Source organism: Diadema setosum, chromosome 3, assembly GCF_964275005.1.
Source record: "Diadema setosum chromosome 3, eeDiaSeto1, whole genome shotgun sequence".
In the NCBI taxonomy this organism is placed as follows: domain Eukaryota; kingdom Metazoa; phylum Echinodermata; class Echinoidea; order Diadematoida; family Diadematidae; genus Diadema; species Diadema setosum.
The window spans coordinates 42,913,091-42,939,627 of record NC_092687.1 but is presented as its reverse complement, the minus strand read 5'-3'; the positions used below and the strand labels follow the sequence as shown (position 1 = coordinate 42,939,627).

The 26,537-nt window shown below is 38.0% G+C and overlaps 1 protein-coding gene across 1 annotated transcript in view; it reads left to right on the top strand.

The window, feature by feature from the left end:
• LOC140246887 (uncharacterized) overlaps positions 1-18,363 on the top strand; it is a 57,553-nt gene extending 39,190 nt beyond the window's left edge. The window contains exons 15-26 of the mRNA XM_072326211.1: positions 213-330; positions 1,657-1,786; positions 2,883-2,967; positions 3,991-4,177; positions 4,640-4,790; positions 5,504-5,651; positions 6,300-6,393; positions 7,287-7,491; positions 9,189-9,359; positions 15,239-15,304; positions 17,206-17,339; positions 18,044-18,363. Coding sequence (XP_072182312.1) covers positions 213-330; positions 1,657-1,786; positions 2,883-2,967; positions 3,991-4,177; positions 4,640-4,790; positions 5,504-5,651; positions 6,300-6,393; positions 7,287-7,491; positions 9,189-9,359; positions 15,239-15,304; positions 17,206-17,339; positions 18,044-18,232 — 1,678 coding nt within the window. The 3' untranslated portion in view covers positions 18,233-18,363. The remainder of the gene's footprint in view (positions 1-212; positions 331-1,656; positions 1,787-2,882; positions 2,968-3,990; positions 4,178-4,639; positions 4,791-5,503; positions 5,652-6,299; positions 6,394-7,286; positions 7,492-9,188; positions 9,360-15,238; positions 15,305-17,205; positions 17,340-18,043) is intronic.
• Positions 18,364-26,537: the final 8,174 nt, after the last annotated feature.

Here is a 26,537-nt window from a genome sequence, read left to right as displayed (position 1 = left end):
CGGCGTATACAGTATGTGACACACAATTATCTCCCTCTGATTTGACTTTGGAATCTCTATAAGCCCTTTGTATGCTTTGAGTACTGTTTGGCACAGAAAACCCCATAGCATTGTACACACTGTCCAATGTCCCTGGTACAGAAAGGGCTAATAGGAAGGGATATGTTTGCATCTCTGCCGGTATCAACCCTCACTCCTTGTCCTTTGTACAGGAACATCAGTTCAGCCGGCCTGGAGGCAAGGCGGAGGATGCGGGAGTGTGAGGGAATGGTGGACACCCTTCTCCATCTCGTCAAGTCTGGTATCCACTCCAACGACCTCGACGGCAAGGTGAGGTTAAGCTCACAGTGAATACTGCTCTTCAAAAGCTTCCTTTTCTTCCTATATCGTTGCATTTAGCTCTTTATTTGACACATTTGTTAAACAGGGATCATTGCTTTATATTAAATGGGTGAGTCAAATACCGGTCATTGATTGGCTAAACGCAGTCACGTGATGGAGAAACATTTGTTATGTTCGCCCATGGGCGAATGTTCTCCCATGGGAAAACGTTTTCACGTAACAAATGACAGAAGGCCTATAGGACGGCGCGCACAGTAAATTTGGCTCTGCACGAGTGAGCGATCGAGTGCGTTGTGCTGGTGGTTGATGTTGACGTATCATTTGACTAACCCATAATGTAACATAACAGATGATGCCTTTTGTTGTCGGGAACATGTACCAAACGTTCCACCCTCGGGGTTTGAAATGCTATTTCGGGAGGCTATAAGTCCCTCAATAGCATTTCAAATCCTTCGGGTGGAACATTCAGTATGTTCCCTCCCCCGCCAGTCATCATCTATATAATGTATTGGGGGGGAGGGGGACAGGAAGTATTGTTTGTTTCTCTTATATCTATTTTTTGCACTCATTTCTCTTTGAGGAAATACAGCCAGAAACATAGAATATAAGCCAGTTTGTAATTAGCTCTTGTACACATTGGTACAAATGACCTTTCTTTTTTCTCGGTTGGTTAGGCACTTAACTCACTTTCACTTTCAAGTAGCATGTTGCATAAGCTTGCGCCACATAGCACTTCATGGAATTTGTGTTCAAACAAAGAATGAAATTGCGTTAGACCTTAGCCCCATTTCATAAAAGTTGATAGGATAGCAACTCTTGCTGGAATGACAATTGTCATAGTAATGACAAGAATCCAGCTTCCTGATTGGCTGTTGCTATTGGGAGTTGCCATTCAAGCAAGAGTTGCCATCCTAACATCTTTTGTGAAATGGGGCCCAGGTGACCAGAATAATCCATTAGTTGATATTTTAGCAGGCATCCACTTCATTGTTTTATATTGAATGCAATAGCAACCCTTTCCTTTTGATATTGCCAAATATCAGCTGAGGCTTACTGTCTGGTGGATGTGCTAGCAAACACTATTTAGACAAGGATCACATCAATAATCATCATATCACAGATGCTTATCTCAGTGAATTAAGTGACCTTTTTCTGCTCATGCACAAAGTGGAATTCCGTAATGGTCTATTTTAAAGTTGTTTCATTTCTGGGATATTCTCAAGAATAACAATTTTGATTACAAAAAAAAAGATACCACCCATAACACAAAAGATTGTGGTTAAAGGTCTGATGTTTGACGTTTTTGTTTCCCAGGTGATGGAGAACACGCTGTGTATCCTGCGGAATCTGACGTTCCGCATCGCCAACGAGGCCAACCATCCCGACGCCGTGCCGCTCCGCCAGACGTCCGTCAACGCAGACCATCCATCTCAGCAAAAGAAAGGTGAGGAGTGCCTGGAAACGAGACTAGCTGATCAATTCTTCAATTTTTTTTTTTTTTTTTTTTTGCATCTGTTTTTAACTTCTGTTTGTTGCCACAGGCGGGACTCATAATTTTCCTTTTTTCCGTGTAAATTCTCTTCAAATGGAAAACGTGAATAACAGTAGGTACTTTTGTATTTCTGTGCTCTGGAGTTTGTAAGCGTAAAATTCACTTAAGCATCTCCTGTCGCCAAAATTATTTGTCATGACATCTTCTGTAGCCAAAATTACATTTAGGGCTGATTTTATCCTTTTTCCATTCATTCATGTTTCATTTCCATCTCTTCTCACTCTTGTTTTTGTTGTCTTTTGTTTTTGTGTATCTCATTTCTTCTTTTCCACCACTCTCTGTTGGCGTGAAAAATATGAGAAAGACGATACATTGTAGCAGTATGTAATTCATGTATTTATGCTGGGTTGAACTATTGATGTATAGTGTTGCTGGGGCGACAAGACCTCGTATCTACAAAATGTCAAATGTTCAGGAGAGCCGAAAAACATGGCGGCCAAAGCACTATTATTAAGCGAATGGTATAGCGTTTCCTTTGACATGCCGTGGTGGCTTCATTTTTGGAGTAAGATGGTTGGGATTTGGACAGGACATCACTTTACCCATAATTGACCATTAATCCAAAAAAGTCATTTTCACCAAAATTGCAGAAACAAGGTCTTGTCACCCCAGCGACAATATATTTTGTAATCATCGGTAGGAATTGTTTTGTAATGGTTGACAGTGCCAAGTCAGATGTCGGAAGAAAAGCAAAACAAAACAATGAAGTCTGATTCTCTGAAATTTTTACTGTGTTGCACATGGCCTCATAGAAAGGAGCATGTTACTGTACAATTGACCATAACAGTTTTAATAGCAGTGACTGACAAATATAGTTAGCGTGGTGTGGCATACCATAATTCCAAATGCTGCTTTTGTTTGTTCACTTGTTTGTTTAGAGATGTTCTCATATTTATCTATCTGCTTGTTTGTTACTTGTTTTGTTTGAATCGTTTGTAGTTGTTTTCCTCCCTTTGTTTAAACCAGTATTTTTCTTCCTTCTACACAGGTTCACCACAGAGTGGTTCTCTCATATGTTTTGGGGGAAGTAAAAAGAAAGATGCTCAGGCCACAACAGTGAATGGAACAGCAGGGTGAGTTTTGTGTATATATGCACAGACACAGACACAGGCACTGACACTGACACTGGCACAGACACTATCACTGACACTGACACTGACACTGTGTAAACACCGACACAAACACAGACACTTACACTGACACAGACAGGCACAGACACTACCACTACCACTGACACTGACACAGACACTTACACTGGCAACGGCACTGACACAGACACTGACACTGACACAGACGCATTGGCAAAGGCTCTGACACAGATACTGACACTGACACAGACACTGATGCAAATGCTGGCAAAAAACATTGACACAGACATACATTGTACACGTAGATACAGACACAGACAGAGCTTGGACACAAACAAAGACACTGACACTGACACAGATGTACATTGTAGACACTGCCATTTATGCAGACACGGGTGCTGACATAGGCATGCAGTAGAAATGGATGCAGATACAGGCATACTGACACCTGTACAGACACTGACACTGACACTAACACAGACATAAACATGGAGAATGTCAAGGTTTGTGTCTGTTTACTTCTTGTCCCACAATTGTACATTGTGCCCATTTTACTCATTATTCAAAATACTGCTGACTGTGTTTGCACATTTTCAAGCCCGTGTTGCTATGCTGATACCAACAATGTCCTTAGTGTTTTTATATAGCTGTTGTATGTTTGGAAGTTATGACCAGTCCTACGTACAAATTAAATATTCTTCTTTTAAATAGTACACTGTTATTCAATTCATGCAGTTCAATTTAATTCCAGTTTTGTCTCATTAAGTTGCTCTACTGCATTTATATACATAGAAATGATCATGAAAAAGTATGTGATTATCATAATTGACAATAGCACAATCAAACATATGTCCTTACCAAACACAGGTATGTACATGTATTTATGTGATGTGATAAGGACATACATGTAGTTGTAATCACTGACATTGATTCCAAGATTGAAATCCTAGAATTGTCGGTACCCTAATCTCTGTTTATAAAACTCTTCTGTTTTTTTTTTCTGAGCAGGAAATCGGGAACCTGGAACCCCTCCATGCCCATCCCCAACCTGAAGCAAGACGTCAAGGGAGCCGAGTTGCTATGGCAACCGTCCATCGTGTCCCCCTACCTGACCGTCCTCTCAGACTGCTCCAATCCCGCCTCGCTGGAGGCTGCCGCGGGGACGATACAGAACATCTCGGCCGGAGAGTGGAACGTAAGACGGAGAGAGGGAGTGAAGGAGATTGGAAGCGTCTGAAAAGGACAAAGCCAATCCGTGACATTCTCACTAAGGCTTTGCACAAAAACTATATTGATTACTGTCAACCCAAATCCTACTATAGCAGGCAATATTGTGTGGGAGATATGGTTCAGTGTTCATGTTTTTTAATGTGTGTGTCTTTTTTTTGGGTGCAAATTTTGGGAATCGAGTGATATTTGCAAAGCTACAAATTCATGAAAATATCAACAATCATTCACTGTCAACATTCTGCATCCAGAGTTTGAGAAACCACTAGCAAAAGAATTTTGTTTGTTTGTGTTACTACAAATTCTGTTAAAGGTGACAAGGTTTTTAGACCTTTTGAAATGGAGAAAACTTGGCAGGTATTTGCTGCTGCATTATTGACAAAAGTATGTTGACACCTATCCCTTTCCTATTTTGTCACCCACAATCCAGTGGGCGATGTACATCCGGGCGGAGATGCGGAAGGTCAAAGGTCTTCCCATCCTGGTCGAGCTGCTGCGGATGAAGAACGACCGGGTGCTGGTCGCGGTCGCTAAGGCGCTGCGAAACCTGGCCATGGATCCGCGGAACAAGGAGCTTATCGGTGAGAGTATTAACCCACTGACGACGAGTCCCGAGTTCCCCCCTCGGGCAAACGTCTATGGGAAATGCGTGTTGTAGCAAAATCAATTTGTCCTCAAAAGGGTAAATTTGTCTTTGTTTGAATGATAGTTGTTGCAGGACCATTTGTCTTTAAATTCCTTCATGTTGCACGTAATGCCACGTATGTCTCTGTAGTTGCGTGTTTGGTGTCATGTCCATGGAGTCATTTAATAGTCATACAATGCTTGTCTCCATTCTTTATTAGCTGTTTGTCTGTGTAGCTATTTGTCCTCATTTCTTCTTTCTTTTTCTTTTTTTTGCAAAAAACTGATATTTTTCTTGCAAAAACCGATAAGTCCATTTTTGAAGATTTTGAAGTAAAATCTTTGTCATAAAGTACAAAATAATACCTTTTAAATGATATATTCGTCACTACATATAAAGGTACATTTTTGAAGTTATGGTCAAAAGAAGCAAAAAATTTCTTTTTATTCTCTTTATTTTCTTTGACCTTTAATCGCAAATATCTCCATTTGGCAAATATGGACTTATTGGTTTTTGCAAATAAACTCTTCATATATTTATATATTGTTTTGCCTACTCCTTCACCTTGTTTTGATATATCAAACAAAGTCTTTTTTTTTTTTTTTTTTTTTTTTTTTTTTACTAATTTCTCTGTTTGTTTGCTATTTTGTTTTGTGATTTCCACTGCAGGCAAGTACGGCATGCAGGACCTGGTGGAAAGACTACCAGCGTCAAGGACCGGTCGGAGAATCCCGACAGAATCTTCCGCCAACGAAACCATCGTGGCGATCCTCAATACCATGCACGAGCTCATCTCTAAGAACCAGGAGAATGCAAAGTGAGTGCTTACATTAGTCGTAAAGTCATAAAAAGGGTTTACTTTTTATTGTATCGCATATGTTACTGCAAAATATTTCTTCGCTTATGATTTATTGTGAAGATATTGTCATCCCATTCTGTACAAGAGTCTGAAGTTTGCATAGACTTTACTTGGGAGCTGCCAAGTTAACATAGATAATGGCTTGAAATGGTATGCATGTGAAGCAAGAATTAAAAGTTCTATTGCAGCTTCTACAGCACTACAGTGAATGGATTGCAAATGAGTTTCCATACTGTAAGTCTTTATTTCATTTAGTAATGGAAGCATCTTGTTGTTGATTGTTTCTTTTAGCTGTTTCTGTCCCTAATAATATTTTGTCTGAAACCATCATCTCACAGGCAAAACAGAGGCCCAAAGGTGCATTGTACGTTTTCAGCTGTTTTCTCTTCAAACTTTTGATTTATATACCGTTAGCTAAAATGCCCCTGTCTAGACACAATCAAAAGATCGACAGCTGCTTGGAGTCAGATTCCAGATCATCTGTTGACATCCGTGAATTTCTCATTTAACAGCCATCATATTTTCTTGATAATTTTCAGTCTCTCAATAATTTCTTTCCCCCTTTTAAAAAAAATCTTGACCCTGTCCCTGTCCACCCTCTCCCAGGTCACTGAGGGGTGCGTCCGGAATTGACCGTCTCGTTTCCCTCACGAAGACCAAAGGGGCTTACCCTGCTGCTGTAGTCAAGGCTGCATACAAGGTATAACAACAAAAAGATAATTAGAAGAAACATTTTACCAGAATAAAAAGAAAGAAGAAGAAGAAGAGTCTGACACATCTCATGTGTATAAGTATAATTCTATGGTACAGCTTTTTTATTGTGAAGCTTCTTTTTTGTTTTAGAAGAAGAATGGATGCATCTCTTTTGAAAAGATGATATGAGTGGAAAGTAATGAAGTGGCATGAAATGCAAATAGTGTGTAGAGACAAACTCCAAAATGCCATACATGTATATCAACAATCATTACCCATTGCCAAGAACGAAATAGTGATAGGAATTAGACAAGGAAAGCAATGCCTAAAAGCACAGGCATCCAAATGTTTTATTGTATTCTGCTGTTGGCACACCATGATGTTAAATGAAGGATGTATTTATACTCTGTATTGAAGCATTTCATTGACGTTCTCCTCTTTTCATAGAATGTGGAAGCTCCCCTGAAGTAAAAACTGTTCTTGTTCACTTGTGTATTCATCCTTGATATTTTTTCTGTCTCTTTGTCTCTCTCTGGCTCTCTCTTCCTCACTCATTCTTTCTCTCTCAACACAGTAGGCATGGTATTCTGTAGATTTAAATCTGGTTTCAGATTTCTTTTTTTTGTTTTTTCCATGTATCAAAATCGCCTGAAAATAATGATAATAATAATGATAATTGTGAATTTATATTGCGCAGTTTCTATGAAGCATACTCAACTGCGCATAACAATAAAGGTATAATCAAAGAAAAAAAAAAAATCAGATTCATTAAGGAAGTAACACAATCTAATTCGTAACTGAAATTCATACAATATAAAGAAAAATGCAATTAATGGTATGAAGAAAATGTTGATTCTGATTTTTTCAACAAACCTCAATATCATCCCCGACACACCCCAGGTGCTATACATGCTGTGGTCTTACAAGGACATGCGACCTCAGTATAAGAAGGACGGTTGGGATGAGAGCATGTTCCACACGTCCAGCACTTTCACCACGCTGCCACGCAAGAAGACGATGCCGGACGGCGCTCTGCCGCCGACGGCCAGTGACGTTGAGAACAAGGACCAGCTGGGCAGGGCCAACTCTGTCCCCGCCAAATTTGGTGAGTTCCTGACGAGAAAGTGTGGCTTTTGTTCATTCTGCAGCGTGCTGGGGGGGAGGTAGGAGAGTTGATCGTATCACCTGACGCTTTTTTTCGTGGCTCTGAATTCAGTACTCAGAGAATGAAATTTCTTCCAAAAATATTATAAAAGCTATTCGCAGAGACCTGAAAATTACGAATTCGGTAAAATTGTGAAAATTATCTGCTCCGATATTTGGAAAGTAGACTTCAAATATATACCCCTCTCCAAAAAGTTGCCTTTTTTGCGGTGAAAAATCACATTATAATTCCAGACACGATGTTCGTAATGGAATAATCGACCTCATTTTGCATTTTGTCCTTGCACCAGAATCACAAGTCATACCCACGATTCACGGTACTCATTCCTACCAAATGGACGACAAAAAAATAAAAATAACGGCAAATGAGGCTCAAATTTCGTATTTTACAGTAAAATGTCTAATATTAGAGGTGGGCTATAGAGGGTCAATTTTAGGTCACGTTCAGAACATGCTCATCACACCTTAGTTTGATGACTTTGTGCCTACTGACACCATTTTTGAAAAAAAGAACGAAAAAAATGTGAAATCCGGGGTGCCCCAGCCAAAATCGTAAAAAATCCAAGATGGCCGCCGTTTCGGCTTTAAAAAGACATTTTTGGCCATAACTCGGCTATTTTTATGCTTCCGCCACGAACACATCACATGCGCACAAATTTCAAATCCATGAACGGACAAGATGTTTGTGTGCGCATGCGCTGGCCGTAGTATTCAGTGTATGTAGCTCTCCCAAGGTCCTCTCGACCAAGTCACATTCAGTCATCAATTCGAACAGAAAGGGACTATTGGCAGAACCAAACGTTGTCCGAAGCCTGTTTTCAATACTTAACTTAATTGGTAAGTCTTCAAATTGAAGAAATTTTTGGATTTAAGTTGACATTTACCCGCGATACTAAATCTGTCATGATCCTGAATGCTACAATGCGAAGCCCCATTACTCTATGCGTTTGGGGCTGCTGGTCGCAGTTACATTGTAGCTATGCGTACAATGGGCTGCACGCTGCTGGTCGCAGTCAGTGGTTTCGTACAATACTAGTACGGCGGCGGCTCTGGTACGAAACCATTATTGCATGATTACTAAGACATGAGAGCACAATGGGGCGAGTAAGTCTCACAGACAACGTACTTTAACCTGAAGCACAAACTAAGACAAGGAAATTCAGGGAAACTTTTGAGGTACCAAAACTTTTTATTATCTTTAAGGGGATCGTATAGTTTTGGTTGAGACCTTATCTCAGGTTTCTAACATTTTTTGGTGAGATAATGAGAAACCTCTTGTGAAATATGAAAGAGCATGTAATTCCATGAGGAATTCATCAGTTATTTGATGAAAATTGATTTTGAAATGGCCAAGATATCGAAAAAATGGCGATTCGAATAAAGTGTGGGACCCACATTTTATTATGATTGCTTTGTTTTACTTTGTTTTTGGATGTTTCAGTCATTCCAAACCCGATTTTCATCAAGTAAATTTTGAATTTCTCTTAAAATGGTATGCTCTGTCTACTATTTCATAAGTGTTTTCATGGTATCTCGCAAAAAGTTAAAAGCCAATTCTCATCTCCACCAATACTGTACTATCCCTTTTAACAAATTCAACAAGTGGATTTTTTTTTGGGTCTATCACCCTTCTAATAGCCCCACAGCCCATCCATCAGCCTTACGTGCCCAGCCAACCCACCAGGCCCGCCCCAGAGCTGACCCACGTCCATCCCGACGAGCCCCCGCCCCCGTTTGATGACCCCTACGACTCCTACCACAAGGCTCCGTTGTACGACGAGAGGCCGGTAGATACGGACTACAATGCCGGTAAGTGTGGTGGAACACATTTGATAGGATATAATACATGGTGGAAATTTGTGAAAGTTCTTAAAAGCATTTAGGGCCTACTGAATATCCCCAATGTTCAATTGGGACTATCTTCCACATCACTCTCATTATTAGTGAGTTCTTTCTAAGCAATTTTGACGCTACTTCTACTGGCAATGTGAAAATTTGAGATTGGCAGTTATTTTCATCATTTTTTTTTTCATTATCATTATTATTATTCAGATGTAATGTTGATTGGATATTTCATATATTTCATGGTGGTAGTTTGCTAAACTTCAGCCCTGCATTCTTTTTTTGATGAGCCTTTAAAGTCTGACACATTTTTGTCTTCTCTTTTTTTTTTTAATGAGGGGATGTCTATTGACATGTTTTGCATTGTGTTTTAATATTAAAAAGGAACACAACTACTGTAAGTTGTACATGTAGGTGTTGCACTGTAACTGATTAATTTCTGCTGTGCATTGGACTGATAAACCTTACAGTGTTGGAGAAGTGTTCTAATATGCATGCATTTATGCATGAAATGTTACACACAAAAAAAGGATTTCGTTTTTCTGCTAATATGTCTTTTTGAAATTGTTTAAGGGTTTTTTTTGTTCCATATAATACACTCTTGTATTTGTGGTACATTTGTACCAGACTAGGTACCTTTTTGCAGGAAAAAAAAGGAGGTATTTTGAAAGTATTTAACATTTTTATAATTTTAATCGAAATAAACTGACTACTACAGCATTGTGTAATGGACCTTCTGGTCCGAAAGACTTTGTCATAATACTTAAAATTATTGTATACTGTAGGTTTCTTGAAGCACACATTGCTTTAATATGCAAAAGGGTCCAGATCCTCAGAAAAAAAAAAAAACAGAACAGAAACAATGATCTTTTTTGATATTTTTAAAAGTTTTTAACCCATTGAGGATGAGTCCCGAGTATACTCAGGCAATTGTCTTCAGGAAATGTGTGTTGTAGCAAACTCAGCCCGTCCTCAACGGGTAATAATCAGTTTTGAAATCAATCAGAGATAGTCTGTTTTTATACTTTGGTATGGACATTGCAAACTCAAACCAGGAGTGTGATGAAACACCATAGTTTCTCCTCCCATAATCTGTACACATTTTTTTGTCTGTTGAAAAACAAACAAACAAACAAAATGTGTAAAAAAAGAGTCAAATCAACAGTGTTAAAAACAATGCAGTATTGTTACTGTGAATATGTGGATAATATGTTGAAAGTATTGAATTAATGCATGATGTCAATTCTATCATTTTATTCTTGTAATCTGTAGCAAGTCTCAATGGCAGACCACACACAGGCAGACCCTATAGGTCATCAGGTAAAAGGACCTATGAAGGAAAAAATATATTTATATAAAGCTGAAGTGAAGATACAAAGCAGTTAATCTTCTCTCAAATACAGCGTGAAGTCTTTAGCATGCATTTTGTATCTTGCATAGCATGATATACTTAGTGCTTCTTTGTTCTGCCGCTTTCTCGCTTCTTTTTTTTTTTTCCTTACTTCACTTTGTGTTGTAATTTCTGCTGGGAATGAAACTGCTTCAATATTCCTTTAATTAAGCAAATATATATTCCAAAAGAATTATTTTAATGCTATTTAATCAAGTATGTATCTATATTAGGTCCTGGAAATGCACATACCGGGTTTCATCTTGGTATTTTTTAATTCTTTGTGGTTTTTAATATTGGTTGCTCTAATTACTTGGAAAAGGCATTATCATTATAGCACTCTACTAATGTATTCATGTAGACAATGATGCCCAATAGGGCTCATTGAATCTTTAGATTAGCAATTAGATAAAATTTCATATGAGAATGTTTATTATTGAGACTTTTGGACAAGCTTTTTTTTTTTTTATTCTTAAATAATTTACTTCCTCTAGTACTGTAAAAGTGGAAATTTTTGTGGTGTAAAAAATTTTCGCGGCCCATTTTGCGCAATCGGAAGCGATCTTGAAAATAAAAGCACACGAATTATTTTTGCATGCATATGTTCTTACAGTAGTTAAAATCTTGATTCCGCAGAATTAAAAACACAGGGAATTAATCTTACCCGGCCGAGCACAAAACGCGAAAATATTCACTCTTACTGTACTAAGAATCATTTTCTGTTTTGTTGGTGTAGTCTCTACCAGCAACTACACTACTTTCACTTTCTCTCCCCATGTTTTTTTTTTTTTTATTTGTTTGTTTGTTTTTTTTTTTTTCGTGATATCTATAATAGACATTAAATAGTTATATGCAAAAAAAAAAAAGAAGAAAAAATCAGTGTTCAAAGTTCTTTTCCTGTTTTTTAGCTCACCTGAGCCAAAGGCTCAAGTGAGCTATTGCGATCGCCCTTCGTCCGGCGTCCGTCATGCGTCGTCCGTCGTGCGTCGTCCGTCGTGCGTAAACTTTTTACATTTTCATCTTCTTCTTGAAAACCCCAAGACCGATTTCCATCAAACTTGGCAGGTAGCATCCCTAGGGGGTTAGGAACTCAATTTGTTAAAATGGGCACCATGCCCCACCCAGGGGGCCGCCAGGGGGCCCAAACCCCCCAAAATTAAGGAATCTGTAAAAATCTTCTTCTCGAGAACCAGAAGTGATAGAGCTAAGTTAATACTATGAGTTAGTACATTGATGACTGTAGTTTTAAGTTTGTTCATGGCAGAATCAGGGGTGCCCCCCTTGGGACCCAGGGGAGGGGGGTGGGGAGTGGTCCTAATGGGGCCTAAATTGTACATTTTCATCTTCTTCTTGAGAACCCCATGACCCATTTTCACCAAACTTGGCAGGTAGCATTCCTAGGGGGTTAGGATCTCAATTTGTTAAAATGGGCACCATGCCCCACCCAGGGGGCCCCCAGGGGGCCCCCAGGGGGCCCGAAACCCCTCAAAATGAAGAAATCTTTAAAAATCTTCTCTAGAATCAGAAGTTATAGAGCTAAGATAATACTATGAGTGTGTACATTAATGACTGTAGTTTCAAGTTTGTTCATAGCAGATCCAGGGGTGCCCCTCTTGGGGATGGGGGGGGGGGGGGGATTGGGAAGGTCCAAATGGGGGCCTGAATTGTACATTTTCATCGTCTTCCTGAAAACCTCATGATGGATTTTCGTCAAACTTGGCAGGTAGCATCCCTAGGGGGTCAGGATCTCAATTTATCAAAATGGGCACCATGTCCCACCCAGAGGGCCCCAGGGGGCCTCAATCCCCCCAAATTAAGGAATCTTAAAAAATTGGGGGCCCTTTTTTTTATTATACATTTTCATCTTCTACTTGAGAATGCCTGGTCAAATTTTAGTAGAGCTATGAATAATTTAGATTAGTGACTGCGTGAAAGGTGAACTTGCGATACTCAGGTGAGCGCTAGACCCGCGGGTCTCTTGTTTTTTTTTTTTTTCTTATCCCCTTTTGCAATTAACCTTGAAATTGACGAACTTGACTGATTTTTTTTTTCTTTCTGTTTTGGTCAATCAGTTGCAGTAAATATGAGAGGCATAATTCACCTTTTGCAGATTGAACAAAAACCCGGCTTTAGTGCTTCAAAATAGTTATAAAATGCGAGTTAGGGATAGAAACAATCAATGTTAAAATTCTAATCATGATAAGCAATGTTATAAGTAGAATTGTTGAATATGCAAAATGTGAACAATATTGACAATGAAATTGTTTCTAGACTAAACTGCTACAGTTATGGTTTATTGAGAAAAACAGTGAAATCTCCTTACATTTTAGGCTTTATAGCAAAATGCAAAATGTTTATATAGTAGGATGTTTTGTGATGCAACTGGCCTACACATATGCATCAAATGTGATAACTCAAACATTTTTTTTTCTTTAATCACTGCTCCTAAGGGTAATTAACTTGCTTGTTGTCTTTTTAATGCACTATTGCTTTTCAGCAAGTTGTCCACATACAATTCCAACATCACTTTCTTTTAATACAATGCCATAGATATCAACCTGAAAGAATAATCACAGCGCAATGTCCTTGACAGGACATCCTCTCCAAATCTGCAACCAAAAAATCTTTCAAATTATGGCGTATGGTCAGATTTTATTATTTCATTTGCTGATCACATTTAGTATTACAAGCAATGGTTTCTCTCTTACTCTCTTAGCTTCAAATTTTGAAAGCATTTAATAAGACGGTTTAATTGTTGCTTATCTCAAACACTTCAAAGCTTCACCTAAGACTTTTTCTTTTCTTTTCTTTTCACCAGACATTCATTTACTAACTCTCCTAGAAAAAAAATCTGCATCTTTTATTTATTTTCTTGGAGAGATATATTGCGCCATACAAATCATAAATGCTGTGAATTATCATACTTTGGCTGTGTTATCTGAGAGAAATTTTATTTCTCTTTTATTGATATTTAGTCAGATCAAGACGGAGGTTTCATGAACCTTCTTAAGTTATACTGTGTCTCTTCAGAGGATGCGTAACAGATACCCATCTTTATAAAATGCACACATTGTTGTAAGGTTATGAAATTACCAGCACGGAACGTTCACTATTCACAGATATTATGAGTTTAGGCCGTCAATGGCCACAGCCATAATAATTTTTGCATGGCACTATCTTGAAGAGTTGTGACTGACTTCAATCTTGATTACTGTACTATCTTATACATGTATATTACATAGCCAAGACTAACAAATAACATTGCATTTTAGTATTGACTTTAATATGTACATACAGGTGTATATCCCCTAAATGGCACGAAAGGCATGTAGAGTGTGTATTCATTAATTTGCATGTTTATGAATTGTTTATTTGACATGCACATGTGTAATTATGTCATATATATGTCGTTCATTTGGCTGAATGAACTGAGGGAAGGGAGCAGCCTTTCTTGACAAGTTTATCCAACACTGAAATACAGTCAAACCTGTCTATAGAGGCCACTCACCCAAGGAGATGAAAAAAAGAAAAATGGCCATTGTAGACAGATGACCACTATGGACAGAATCTTTCATGTAAAAATCCTCTTGGGGGATTTTTTGCATGGATGTATAGAGCAGGTGGCCACTATAGACAGGTTTGATTGTACCATTTGGATTCAGAATCCAACTTCTTAACTGATCTATCTGATTGGATCATCACAAATTTCATCATGACATTACCTTCCAGTAATACATTCAGAATAATGTGCCCTCTTTTATCTCGTTTTGTTTTGTTTGTTTTTTTCAGCACAATCTCTCATGTGAATTAAAAAATGAAAAAAGAACAAAAACTTCAGTACGAGATGGCAGCTAATGTATTGCCAAGGAAGGTTGCTTCCAGATACATCCTTGCTTTCTTATGACATACTCTATGTTCCACTATTCAGATCTGCCCTTTTATATTTAGTTTTGCTGCTGCATTTAACAAGTGTTATGAAGTATATTCACAATAATACTGCCTGGTGAATATCTGAAAAGTTGCATGTATTGTGTAGTATTCGTTCACATGGTGTGAACATTGTATGCATGTTCTTTGGCTGGACTAGTTGATGGAGTAACATTCTTGTTCTTTTCCGTTTTCCAGTAACCACTGTGTAAGAAATAATAACGAGATATTCTCAAAAGGAAGAGAATAAAAAGTGAAGATTAGAATCATAATAAAGAGAGAACATTGACAGACTATTTTGATGAACCGCAATGTTTTTGGTGAATTTTCTCCTGACAAAATTAACTTGGAAATTAACTCTGAAGGAAAAAAAAAAAAAAAACAGAGAAGAAAATACGATCCAGAGAACTTGATGCTGAAAATGTGGACCAATGCTGCACTAGACATACTTTCATCTCCCCCTTCTACCTTGCTTTTAATATTTTTTTCGCCTAATGCTTGCCATACCCTCTCATTGCTCTGTGTATAGAGGAAGATCTAATCCAGCGTCTAGAACCCTATACTCGGGAGAGTATATCCACCATGAACAGCCAAGGTATGCAGTCCCTCCATTTCACTCCCCCGCCCTCCATCCCCCTCCCCCTCATTTAAAAAATGGAATGACCCTGTGCTTCCCCTCCGTCCCTCCCCCCCTCCCCTTACATAAAATAGAATGACCCTGTGCTCGTGTTACATCCCTTCCCCTCCTTCCCTCCTCCCACCCCTTTACATAAAATGGAATGACCCTGTGCTCAGTGTATTTCCCTTCCCCTCCTGCCCTCCCCCTCCCCCACCCCTTTACATAAAATGGAATGACCCTGTGCTCAGTGTTATTTCTGTGATATCTGACTGTTTCATTTCTGCACAAAGGGGGGCATTCCACAAAGGATGCAGATCACTTTCAGTGGTACAGGATCTGATTAAATGTATAAAGTATTGAGATTCTACCTACTCCTCTCTAAATTCTGAGGAGCAGAAATTCATAAGTTTATTTGTGCTCATATTTTCTGGTTGTATTTCATTCTTCATGCTAATACTTTATGGGATTAGCCTTTTTTGTTGATAACATTATTATTCTTTTCAATACAGCATGCATATTCTTGATTTTATTTGATTTGTTATTAATTCATGTTTACATCAGAGTCATTTAACATTTTCATTTTGTAATCTGATATATGGAATTGACTTCAGGTGTATAATATTCCCAGGGTCAAAGCTTCCTAACAAACAGATCAAAGCAAATTTTACCCGCCATTAACATTTTTCTGTCTTACTCTGGCAAAGGTGAAGAAGTGACACATCATCCAAAAAAAAAAAGGAAAATAAATAAAAAGAATAAATAAAAAAATAAAAGAGAAAATGTGCAGCATTAACCAGTTGAAGACTAGTCCTACGTGTAAGTGTACTGGGCAGGTGTTTATGAGAAATATGTGTTTAAAGTATAATCAGCTCATTCTCATTAGGTTAATGTTTGCTCCACATGACTGCCCAGCTTCAGCAGAGACACTCTGGCCCGAATTCACGAAGGTGTACAATTGAAATCATGGTTTAAACAGTGGACAATTTGCACAGCTAGAGCACCAATGTCGCATGGCCTATTTCGTCACGAAATCAGTCATTTTGTTAATGATCATTTCGTCAACGAAATGACTGATTTCATAACGAAATAGAGCATGCGACACTTGGCGCTCCGTGCAAATTGTCCATGGTTTAAACCATGGTTTCAATTGTACCACCTACGTGTATTCGGGCCTATGACTACATGTACACAAAGATTTCTCTATCAAGCCGTCATTACCTGGCGCAGAAATGCCCATGTACACTACAAATGCAGTATGTGACAGAGTTAGTATATTTGTCACCTACTACCTTTTGCCAGAGTGTTGCAGTTTTGTTTGATTTTAACCCGTAGGTGTCTATGGAAAATGTGTGTTATAGCAAAATCAGTCCGTCCTCAACGGGTTTAAGTTGATGTGTTGGAAGTAGTGTTTGAATGTGCAACAGAGCTTTACAGAGGTACATTTTGCAATTGAAAAAAAAAAAGAAAGTCAAAGAAAGGGTGCTGATACTGAGATACTGCCATATCTATCGAACTATTAATTTTTTAGCATTTACTTGACAGTACTGTTATAGAAAATAAAGATTAACATTACATGAGAGAAGGAAAAGAAAAATTAATATTAAGACAGGATTTATTCAGGAGTAACCACTGAACTGGAACCTTTCTATGGAGGGAAAGATGTGCGTTGGATTATCTTCAGATTGATAAGCGATGAAATTTCATTGAAAGTTATTCCATTAGGTTCTAGTGGATCTTTTGCCATTCATTAGAGACGTGTTGTAGATGGATGGCAGTAGACAGTCAAACAGACAGACAAATATAAACAAACCTTTGGTGCCTTCTCTCCAAATGCTCCCCCTCCCCACCCCCCCCCCCCCCCCCCCCACTCCGTTTAGAGAGACTTGTAGATGATCGCAGCATCCCCGGGGAGGAGATCTCCATGCAACCCATGGGAGACTTCCAGGAAGATCCCTACGCCACCACGGGTAGGAAAACGCTAACAATGGGAGGCGTCTCAAATTATGGACGGGTGAGCGACAGTGCAGTTATTCTATCCTATTGTCAAAAATGATGGTTGTATTCAATCATGTAGTTTTATACTTATTTGGCTGTTTGTTTCTCTCTTTTTTTTCTTTTTTTTCTTTTACATGTTTATAATATATACCCTATTCCCATTATTCATTCATTGTTTGTTTCAGGCATTTCAATCAAGAGTAGTAAAGTCTACGTGAATACATTTAACAACAAAGAAAAAAAAAACTCATGCCCTGAATATATCTGTATAATATCCTTAAAATATAGATTTCAGTATTGTTTGGCTATGACAAAATTATCATTTTATGTCCTCAAGGGCTTTGTTATAATTGGAGTCACTTGTATCTCCATTTTGTGAAAAAAAAACCCAACAACAGTGAAACCTTGACTTTTTTCCTTTTTGATTTGTCAGTCATGTTTCTTCAATATTAGATTTTAATGACACATTTGTTCTTTGTGTTTCTTTGTAATTGTATGCTTGTAACTTTGCTCTGTTGTTGTTTTTATGTTTTGTTTTGTTGTTGTTGGTTTTTTTTTAAATAAGAAAACACCTTAAAGTGAAAATGGGTTTCTTCCACTCTGTAAGGGTAATCTCCCTCCCGCCATCATTTTTTTTTTTTTTTTTTTTTTTTGTGTGTGTGTGTGTGTCCCAAGTAAACAAACTCGAATTTTGATTTCACTCCACCATGATGGCAACAGGTGCCCGAACCAGAGATAGACCACAGTGGTTACTCTTCCATACGAATCGGCAGTGCCGCCCCGCCGCAGGACCAGTACGACGGCAACTACCGGGACTACAGCACCGCGGGCAGCATCCACGACTACAGCGCCGGCGGCAACGTCCACTTGGAGGCGGACGGGGAACCGGCCGGGGACTCATGGGTGTAGAGAAAAGCGGCCACGAGATCCGAGATCCAATTCACGGACCCTGGCTTCCTCCCTCCGTCATGACATCATTTGTGTCTTGCTTTTTGATTGTATTCTTGCTATAGTAGTATTCAGGTGTGGATTAATTGTTTTATAATTTTTTTTTTTATCAGCGCAAAGTTACTCTAAAGGAGGAAGGCAGTTTCTTTTGAATGTCACATGACATAGCGATGTGAAAAGGTGGGGAATAAAACATGGAAATTGGTGCAGTGGAAAAACATGTTGTGAAGTAAGGTTTTCTAATTGATGATATTACATATTTTGTTATTGTTTTATGTCCAGTCTGCTGCCCTCTAGGGTCTGTCTTGTGAACATGTTTGTGTTGTGACTCCCCTAAAAATGGTTTAGCTTATCTCTTCCAGAGTTTGAATCTAATCTAAGTATATCTTGGCACAAATGTTGCAGTGTTTATTTTTTTCCCCTCTGCACCATGAATTGTTCATAATGATCTGCCATACGTAAAGGATTCATAACACGCTTAAAATTTAGGCTGCAATTTCATGTATTCTACTCACTGCACCGTCAACCTCCACTATTCAAAATGAAATACCACTTGTACATCTCTTTGGGTTGAAAATTTAACAACTTCAAATTTTTAGCTCAAGAGTATTCTAATTTTGTGTAGACATCAAACAGTACTTACCCCTTGAAGACAATGTATTCATCATAACAGATTGTGGATGGTATTCACAGTTATGGATTGTAACAATGGCCCATCACTTTTTTCTAGGTCTCTTTTTTTTTTCAGTGTGTCAATATATGTGTGTGTATTTAAGTTATTCAGTCTTGTGTTATACCCAAAATGGTTGGAATACAAGGAGATGGTTACACAAACTGATAAAAGAAATGTTAGAGATATATTATGTGATATTGTATTCAGTGGGACGAGAGCATTAATTTCCAAAGAAATTTGGTGCCATTTTCTTTTAATCCCTCAAATTGGGACCATGAATAGTCATCATTATGTTGTTGTGTTTTTTTTCTTTCTTTCTCTCTGATGTTATAGCAAATAGGCATACTAGTACAGATCATAGAAAAGTGTGGTTTCAAGATAAATCTGTGATCTCAAGTTCATCATTGTCAAAATTGTCTTCTGCTTTGATAATTTGATTGGCAGTTAAACTCATCAACAGAAAATAGTAGCTGCATTTTGATAGAATGTCTTATGTTGCTGTGGGGAAATATGATTTTGTTTGCTGTCTTCCTGAAAAAAAAAAAATAGAAATGAATCAAGATGTGTATATTCTTCAGTCTAATCCCTAATAGTAATGGCCTTGAATATCACATTACCTAGGAGTATTCTCTTTAATTTCCACAAGGATTGAAGTATAAATGAAGATTCCCCCCCCCCCCCCCCCCAAGGTCACATTTGTTGCATGCGGAACTGAAGGGTACATCTTTGTCTTGGTTCTAGCTGTAGCACTGTCATTGTCCCACACATAAAGATTTGTGTGCTGTCCAACTCGCATTGTGCACTCCCACACCACAAAGCTTCTCTGCCAGTTAACTCTTTATGTGCCACGTTCACACACCCTACTCAGTCGGCGGCATGCCAATTTAGCATATTCTGCTCAAATGCACAAATCCTCCCAAACCGATCAATAAATCGCCAAATGCCGTTGTACAATGAAAGCGTTTATCACGATTCCCTTCCTCTCACATATAGCTTGCATTTTATGTGATGATTGACTAGCAAACTGTGTTGCTTACTGTTATTTTGTGTCACTGTTTTGTGTGCAAAAATCTTGCCTGTACAATAATATAGCTACTGGTCATTTGAAAGAAAAACAATCATAGATTTGTCATGTAATTTACATCAAAGCAAAGTTTGGCATTTTCTTCACAACTCTGCTCACTACATGTCCAGCTTATCAGAAATCGATAAAAGTTGCATATATTTAAAAAACAAAAACAAAACAAAACAAAACAAAAACAGAATACTTGCAAAAGCATGACTACGCTAATGTCTCAGAATAATGTGGCACACAGGGTTTCCACCATGGCACATAAAGAGTTCAACAGGTTCTGGAGGTTGGTCCGTCATTGCCACACAATATCCAGATGGAGGTGGGGCCTTTGATGCTGCACAATTGAGACAAATTGAAAACCTTTTTTTTAAATCTTCCAGAATGATTTAACATGTTGTAATTATGATCGTGATTATTTTTGAACAAGCTGAGATGATGTACAAAGCTGACGTGTCTAAAGTTTTATGCTTTTTTGGCAGTTTTCATTCCTCGCACTGGTGGATGTGCAAAATCCCAACAATGAAATGGCAATGCTTGACCAACCTCAGCTTGCGGCGACCAACTTTCCATGATGGCACGGATGTTTGATTGTAGTGCGCCCTCTGTAGTTCATGCATTGTAAGACTTCACAGTGCCTTCACTGTAGTAGATTGGCACGTTCATAAACTTGTATGCTCACATTTACACGCTGTACACCACTGTTACAATCGATAAAAAGCCATCAGGACTTATCTACTTATTGAAAATAAATGAATAATGATAGGACAAAAGAAAAGGACAGCAAAGCCTGAAAACTTATAGAAGCTCCTGGAGATTATTAAAAGTTATTTGTATATACAGGGCACTCCCGTTATATCCGAAATTCCGGTTACAATGAAGTGAAAAAATCAGGCCAAAACGTTAGGCGCTCTTTTTTTTTTATTGTTTATTTGTTCGGTTATAACAAAATTTCGATATAAAGAAAGAAAACTGCCGATCCCGAGGACTTTGTTATAATGGGAGTCCACTGTATCCTTGCCAAAGTGGGTACATGTGCACCAGTTTTATTCATTGTTATTGAAAGAAATGACAGAGTGGAATAAGCTTTCTTTCCTTTATCAAAATTTTATTTTAACTGATCAAATAAACAATGATGAAAAACACACACACACACACACACACACACACAAATAAATGAAAAATAAAACAGCACATAATTTTGGGGCCTGGATTCTTCTTTGTTGTAACCAGAATTTTGTATCTGTGTTTGTCATACCGGGACTGCACCATGCTGTTAAGCAGAGCAGACTCAACAGCCTGCAAACAACAACAGCAACAAAAATAAAAAGAAGAGGAAAAGGAAGAAAAAAAAGGACACAAGTCTTTACCTTATAGGGATCTCACTTTATACGAAGTGCCCCTTTGAATGTGGCAACCTCAGTGCTATGTACCAATTTTCTATTTTTCTATTACTGTAGCTGTCTCATTTTTTAGTAAGTTAACAAGGCACAAGTTACAACAAAGTAATATTGGTGGTTCCTTTGACCTTGAAGTGATGGGGTGTCCATGGGTAATGATTCCCCAACTGTTCAAACAATGATTGTGGCTAATAAAAGCAAATTTCATTAGTTCACAATCAAAAATCTTTTACCTTGTGTGAGCTTTCGCCTACTGCTTTCTGCAGGCTTCTTCAGACTGGCGTTGACTCTCAGTAGATGGGGTATCGGCAGTCTTACAGTCCGAGAGAATTTGCTTTTATCAGAGATTAGCCAATCAGATGAACCTCTTCCAAGAAAAATGATTGTAGCTATCACACACACTGTATCTACCATTTCTGTGGATTACTTTGTAGCGAGGGAGAACTTTAAAGAGGGAAAACAATCTTGTAAGATTTTAAGTGATGTTTGACTGTGATAGGTTCTGCTTGTCCACTGTAATCCATTTGTCTGTATGTATTACTAAGTTATTTGCTTTAAATAGTGAGAAAGAGAAGGTGGTACAGGTGTATGTTATTGGGAGAAAGAATCATTTAGCTGCACATGACAGATGCATATAGCTTTTATGAATATCCATGTAACAGTAAGCTGCGTTTTTGGAGCAGATCCGAAGGGATTTTGTGAGTGCTCCAAAGTCTAGGAGACCGGTTTGAGATCTGAGCATCATTTGAATGCGAGCATATTTTAGAGAGTTTTATTTGTATTTTGTGTTTCATCTGTTCGTTTGTTCTACCACCAGTACTTTAGTATGCATTGTACATTTTGTCAAGGAGAGTGTGTATACCATTCATGGCTTGCTGCTTTTGAATAGCAAGTAGTGTTTTTGTTTTTATTTTAACTACTTAAAGATTCCTACCAAAGGCCAGTGAACATGTAATGTACACTGCAACTACTTATTGTAGTATATGGCTCCAAGATAGAATATAGAAGATTGAGATTCTATCTGTTGTAGATTATAATGCAGCGACGAGCTGTTTGACAAGAATGACGAGTTTGTCATGCTATAGATGAAGCTGTGTGATTTTTGTGTGAAAGTCGGAACTTACCGCTGTATATTTTGTACATGCTGTTACTGCGTTCTTTTGCAGAAGTTTTCAATTGTTGTTATTTTCCTGAAGACTATTGTGGCTTGTGGCAGGTTTATGCCTCTATCCTCTTCTCTCCTTTCTCTCTCTCCTCTTTTCATCTGTCCCTCTCTCTTCCTTCATTCTTCTCTCTCTCTCTCTCTCTTTGGTAGTCTCCATTCAAGAGAGTTGTGTAAAATTTCAAAGACGGTTTTGCTTTGACTCTGACCGTAATGTAAATGATTTCAATGATGCTAGACTGTAAACAGGACTGCAAGTTTTGTATGTCTGTAAAGCTGATATAGTTCTCTTCTTTGTTTAAAGATTGCAAAATGAAGCAAGGTGTGTGTGTGTGTGTGTATGTGTGTATGTGTGTATTCAGAAGATGAGCTTCATGATAAATTATATGTACAACTACAATGTATTAAAGCTTCATGGTAAATTGTATGTACAATGTATTTTGATAGGCAGAATGAGACATTTTTGTATGTTTACCAGTAATGTATGTAGGTCACCATGCATACATGTTTGTAAATATATGCTAATTTTGTTTGTTTATCACTTTAGAAGGGAAAATATCATAGAAATTATGCACTGCTGATTCTGTAATAATTTTTTTTTTCACCATCCTTAGATTTTTGTTGGTTTTTTTTTTACAAACCATGAGTTTTTGTTATAATCATATGATTGTACCATTGCAGTCTAAGGTGTACATTTGTACAATGTGTACCATTTGGTATGAGATCACAAGTTTTGCTTTGCACAACACATAGATTTCTATGGAAGAATCAACGTTAGACCATGCACGTCAATTCTCAGTTCGTTCAACTTTCTCTTTAGCTTTTGTTTTCACGTAATAGAAAGAAAGAAACTGTAGGGATTTTTGATGTTTCATGCTCTTCTATAGCAAAAACAAACTTTGTGTGAGTTCGATGGAGGAGAAATGCACGATGTGTGTAAAGTCTTCAGATATTTAGTTTAATTTTTGTTTCAGAAGATCTTGCAATGATCGTCTCACTGTATTGTAAGTACAATCTCCTGTCAAAAGACCAGGTTTTTTAGACATTTTAATGTGGGTTGGTTCCATTGTATGAAATTATGGCCACATCTTTTGTTCTGCACATTGCAAAATCCATGAACTTAGTACGTTGCAAACACAAAAACAGAATTTCATCTCTTTTTTTTAATCAAAATGCATAATCAGGAACCAATTAACGCCAATAAATACGAGAGCAGAACATGGTATATAATGCTGTATGTGGTACTGTCTGGTGTTGTCCTGTGAATAGCGCAGCATTGAGCATGTGGAGAACATGGGTGGTGATAGAGAGTTTAGGTACTGTATACGCCAAATATTTTGGGAGGAGTTTAATTTCGCAAAATTTGCAAGCTGCATGCTATCTGCAAAATTATTGAAAACATACAAACATATCACATCTCGTCCCGGCCATGAATGTGACATGCACGCGTACATTTCTCCATTCAGTACCGTCCTCCACAATCACTAATTTAACCACTCGCGAAATTGTTGAGGAGTCCTGATTTGCGAAAAATTAGACTCTCAAATATATGGCATATACAGTAACCAATTCCGTGCCAGGGACATTGGACAGTGTGTACAATGCTATGGGGATTTCTGTGACAAACAGTACTCAAAGCATACAAAGGGTTAAAGGGATCGTACAGTGTTGATTGAGACATAATTTCAGGTTTCTAACATTTTTTGTTGAAAGAATGAGAAACCTCTTATGAAATATGAAAGAGCATGTAATTCTATGAGGAATTTACCGTTTATTTGATGAATGGTTTTCAAATGGCTGAGATATCCAAAAAAGACCGATTGTAATAATAAAGTGTGGGACCCACACTTTATTACGATTACTTTGTTTTACTTAGTTTGGATGTTTCAGTCATTCCAAACCCAATTTTCATCAAATAAACTTTGAATTCCTCTTAAAAGGGTATGCTCTGTACTATATCATAAGTGTTTTCTTGGTATCTTGCAAAAAGTTAAAAGCCCAATTCTCATCTCCACCAATCCTGTACCATCCCTTTATTAAAGTGGTGGATGGCTGCACTGCAGGGTACCAGTAGTTGATTGATGATAGAGAAAGGGGGAGAGAGAGAGAGAGAGAATTAAGGAAGAGAACAAAAGGAAAAGGATAGAGAGAAAATTATTGGAGAGTGAAGAAAGCGGGGTGAGCTTATGTAGTGCATTGCAAACTCGATATAAAGAGATCTGATACCGTATAACAAAATACCCATATACATGTACATAAACTAATTTCTCCAGTCCTAATGAATTCATTCCCCTCTATTTTGAAGTGTTTATCAACTCCTCATATAACAAAATACCTGACATGAAGAACAGATTATCTTGTTCCCAAGGATCTTGTTATACTGAGTTTCCACTGTACGGTATTTGTGTGTGTGTGTGTGTGTGTGTGTGTGTGCACATCTTCAAGCACACACATACACACACATAACCAGCCGACAAGCAAAAACAAAACGAAAAACAAAACAAAAAAAAACGAAAAACAAAAACAGAGAGAGAAAATAAAAAACAGATTTACACGCGCTATTTCAACACTTACTTTTCTGTTGCCACTTTGACTTTCATCAGCTCCCTTTCTAAAAAAACAAACAAACCCAAAACAAACAAACAGTAAACAAATCAAAACATTGATTTGTTAGCTAAAGATGACACTATTCTGTGTTGTCATCTCCGACCCAGTCCATTGGTGATCTATCATTTGGTCTACTCCCACTTCATCTAATAGCCATTTAGTCTCAACCCACATGGTCTAACCCCGTTTCGTCTACAACCATTCGTCTATTGATCATTTAGTCCATTTGCCACTGAGCCTCATTACCAGTTGGCTTACTTCCAGATGGGCTATGCCCATTTTGTCTAATACCCACAGTTTATTAGCCAAAATTGGAAAAAGTCCAAGGACAGAAAATTGCAATTAGACGATCTGGTAATTAGACGAAATGAATAGCCAAAATGGGCTTTAGACCAAGTGAGAATATTGGACCAAACGGGAATTAGATAAAATCGATAGTAGACCAAGAATGAGTTTAGCTGTAATGGTGTTTATAGACGAAGTGGGAAGTAGAACATCTGATAGTAGACTAAGTGGCAATAAACCAGTGAATCTAAAGAATGATTGTTCCATGGAAACAACACAAAATGATTCCCTTTGACAGCATGGTTCTGCACTGTCTCACTCTTACAGCAAAATTGTACAAAAGTAGATAAGAATATGCAGGGTTCGTCTTTGGCGTTTGGCAAGGGGCCATTCAAAACTGATGTCCCGCATCACCAACTTTCAAGAGGCATATCTTTTGGTGGCGTGATTGGGCACCTAAAGTTTCAAAATACATTTGTAGCTCTTTCTGTTTTTGCCTTCTTTAGCAGCACTACATCTATTAGATATTTTCCTTTGTGGGTCACCATAGAAAAAAGCTAGTCAATATCTATTCTGATACAAAGTGGATACAATGTAGGTACTGTATATACAGGTTATATATCATCGCTGGGGCAACAAGACCTCGTATCTACAGAATGTCAAACGTTCAGGAGAGCAAAAAAAAAAAACAAAACAAAAAAAAAACAAAACATGGCAGCCAAAGCACTGTACCCAATAGGATAGACATTCCTTTGACATGCCGTGGTGGCTTCATTTTTGGGGTAAGACTTCTAGGATTTGGACAGGACATCACTTAACCAATTATCTGACCATTAATCATTAAAAGTCATTTTCACCAAAATTGTAGATACAAGGTCTTGTCACCCCAGCGTATGTTATACTCTATCAAACATAATATTTTCGCGAGTTGCCTCTGACATTCAATGCGTATAGTGTAGACCAGAACTTTCATGTGCATTTTAATTTCACGAATCTTGGTCTTGCAAAATTCGCGAGAGCCAACATTCCTCGTTTTATATATTATAATACAGTGGACTCCTGTTATA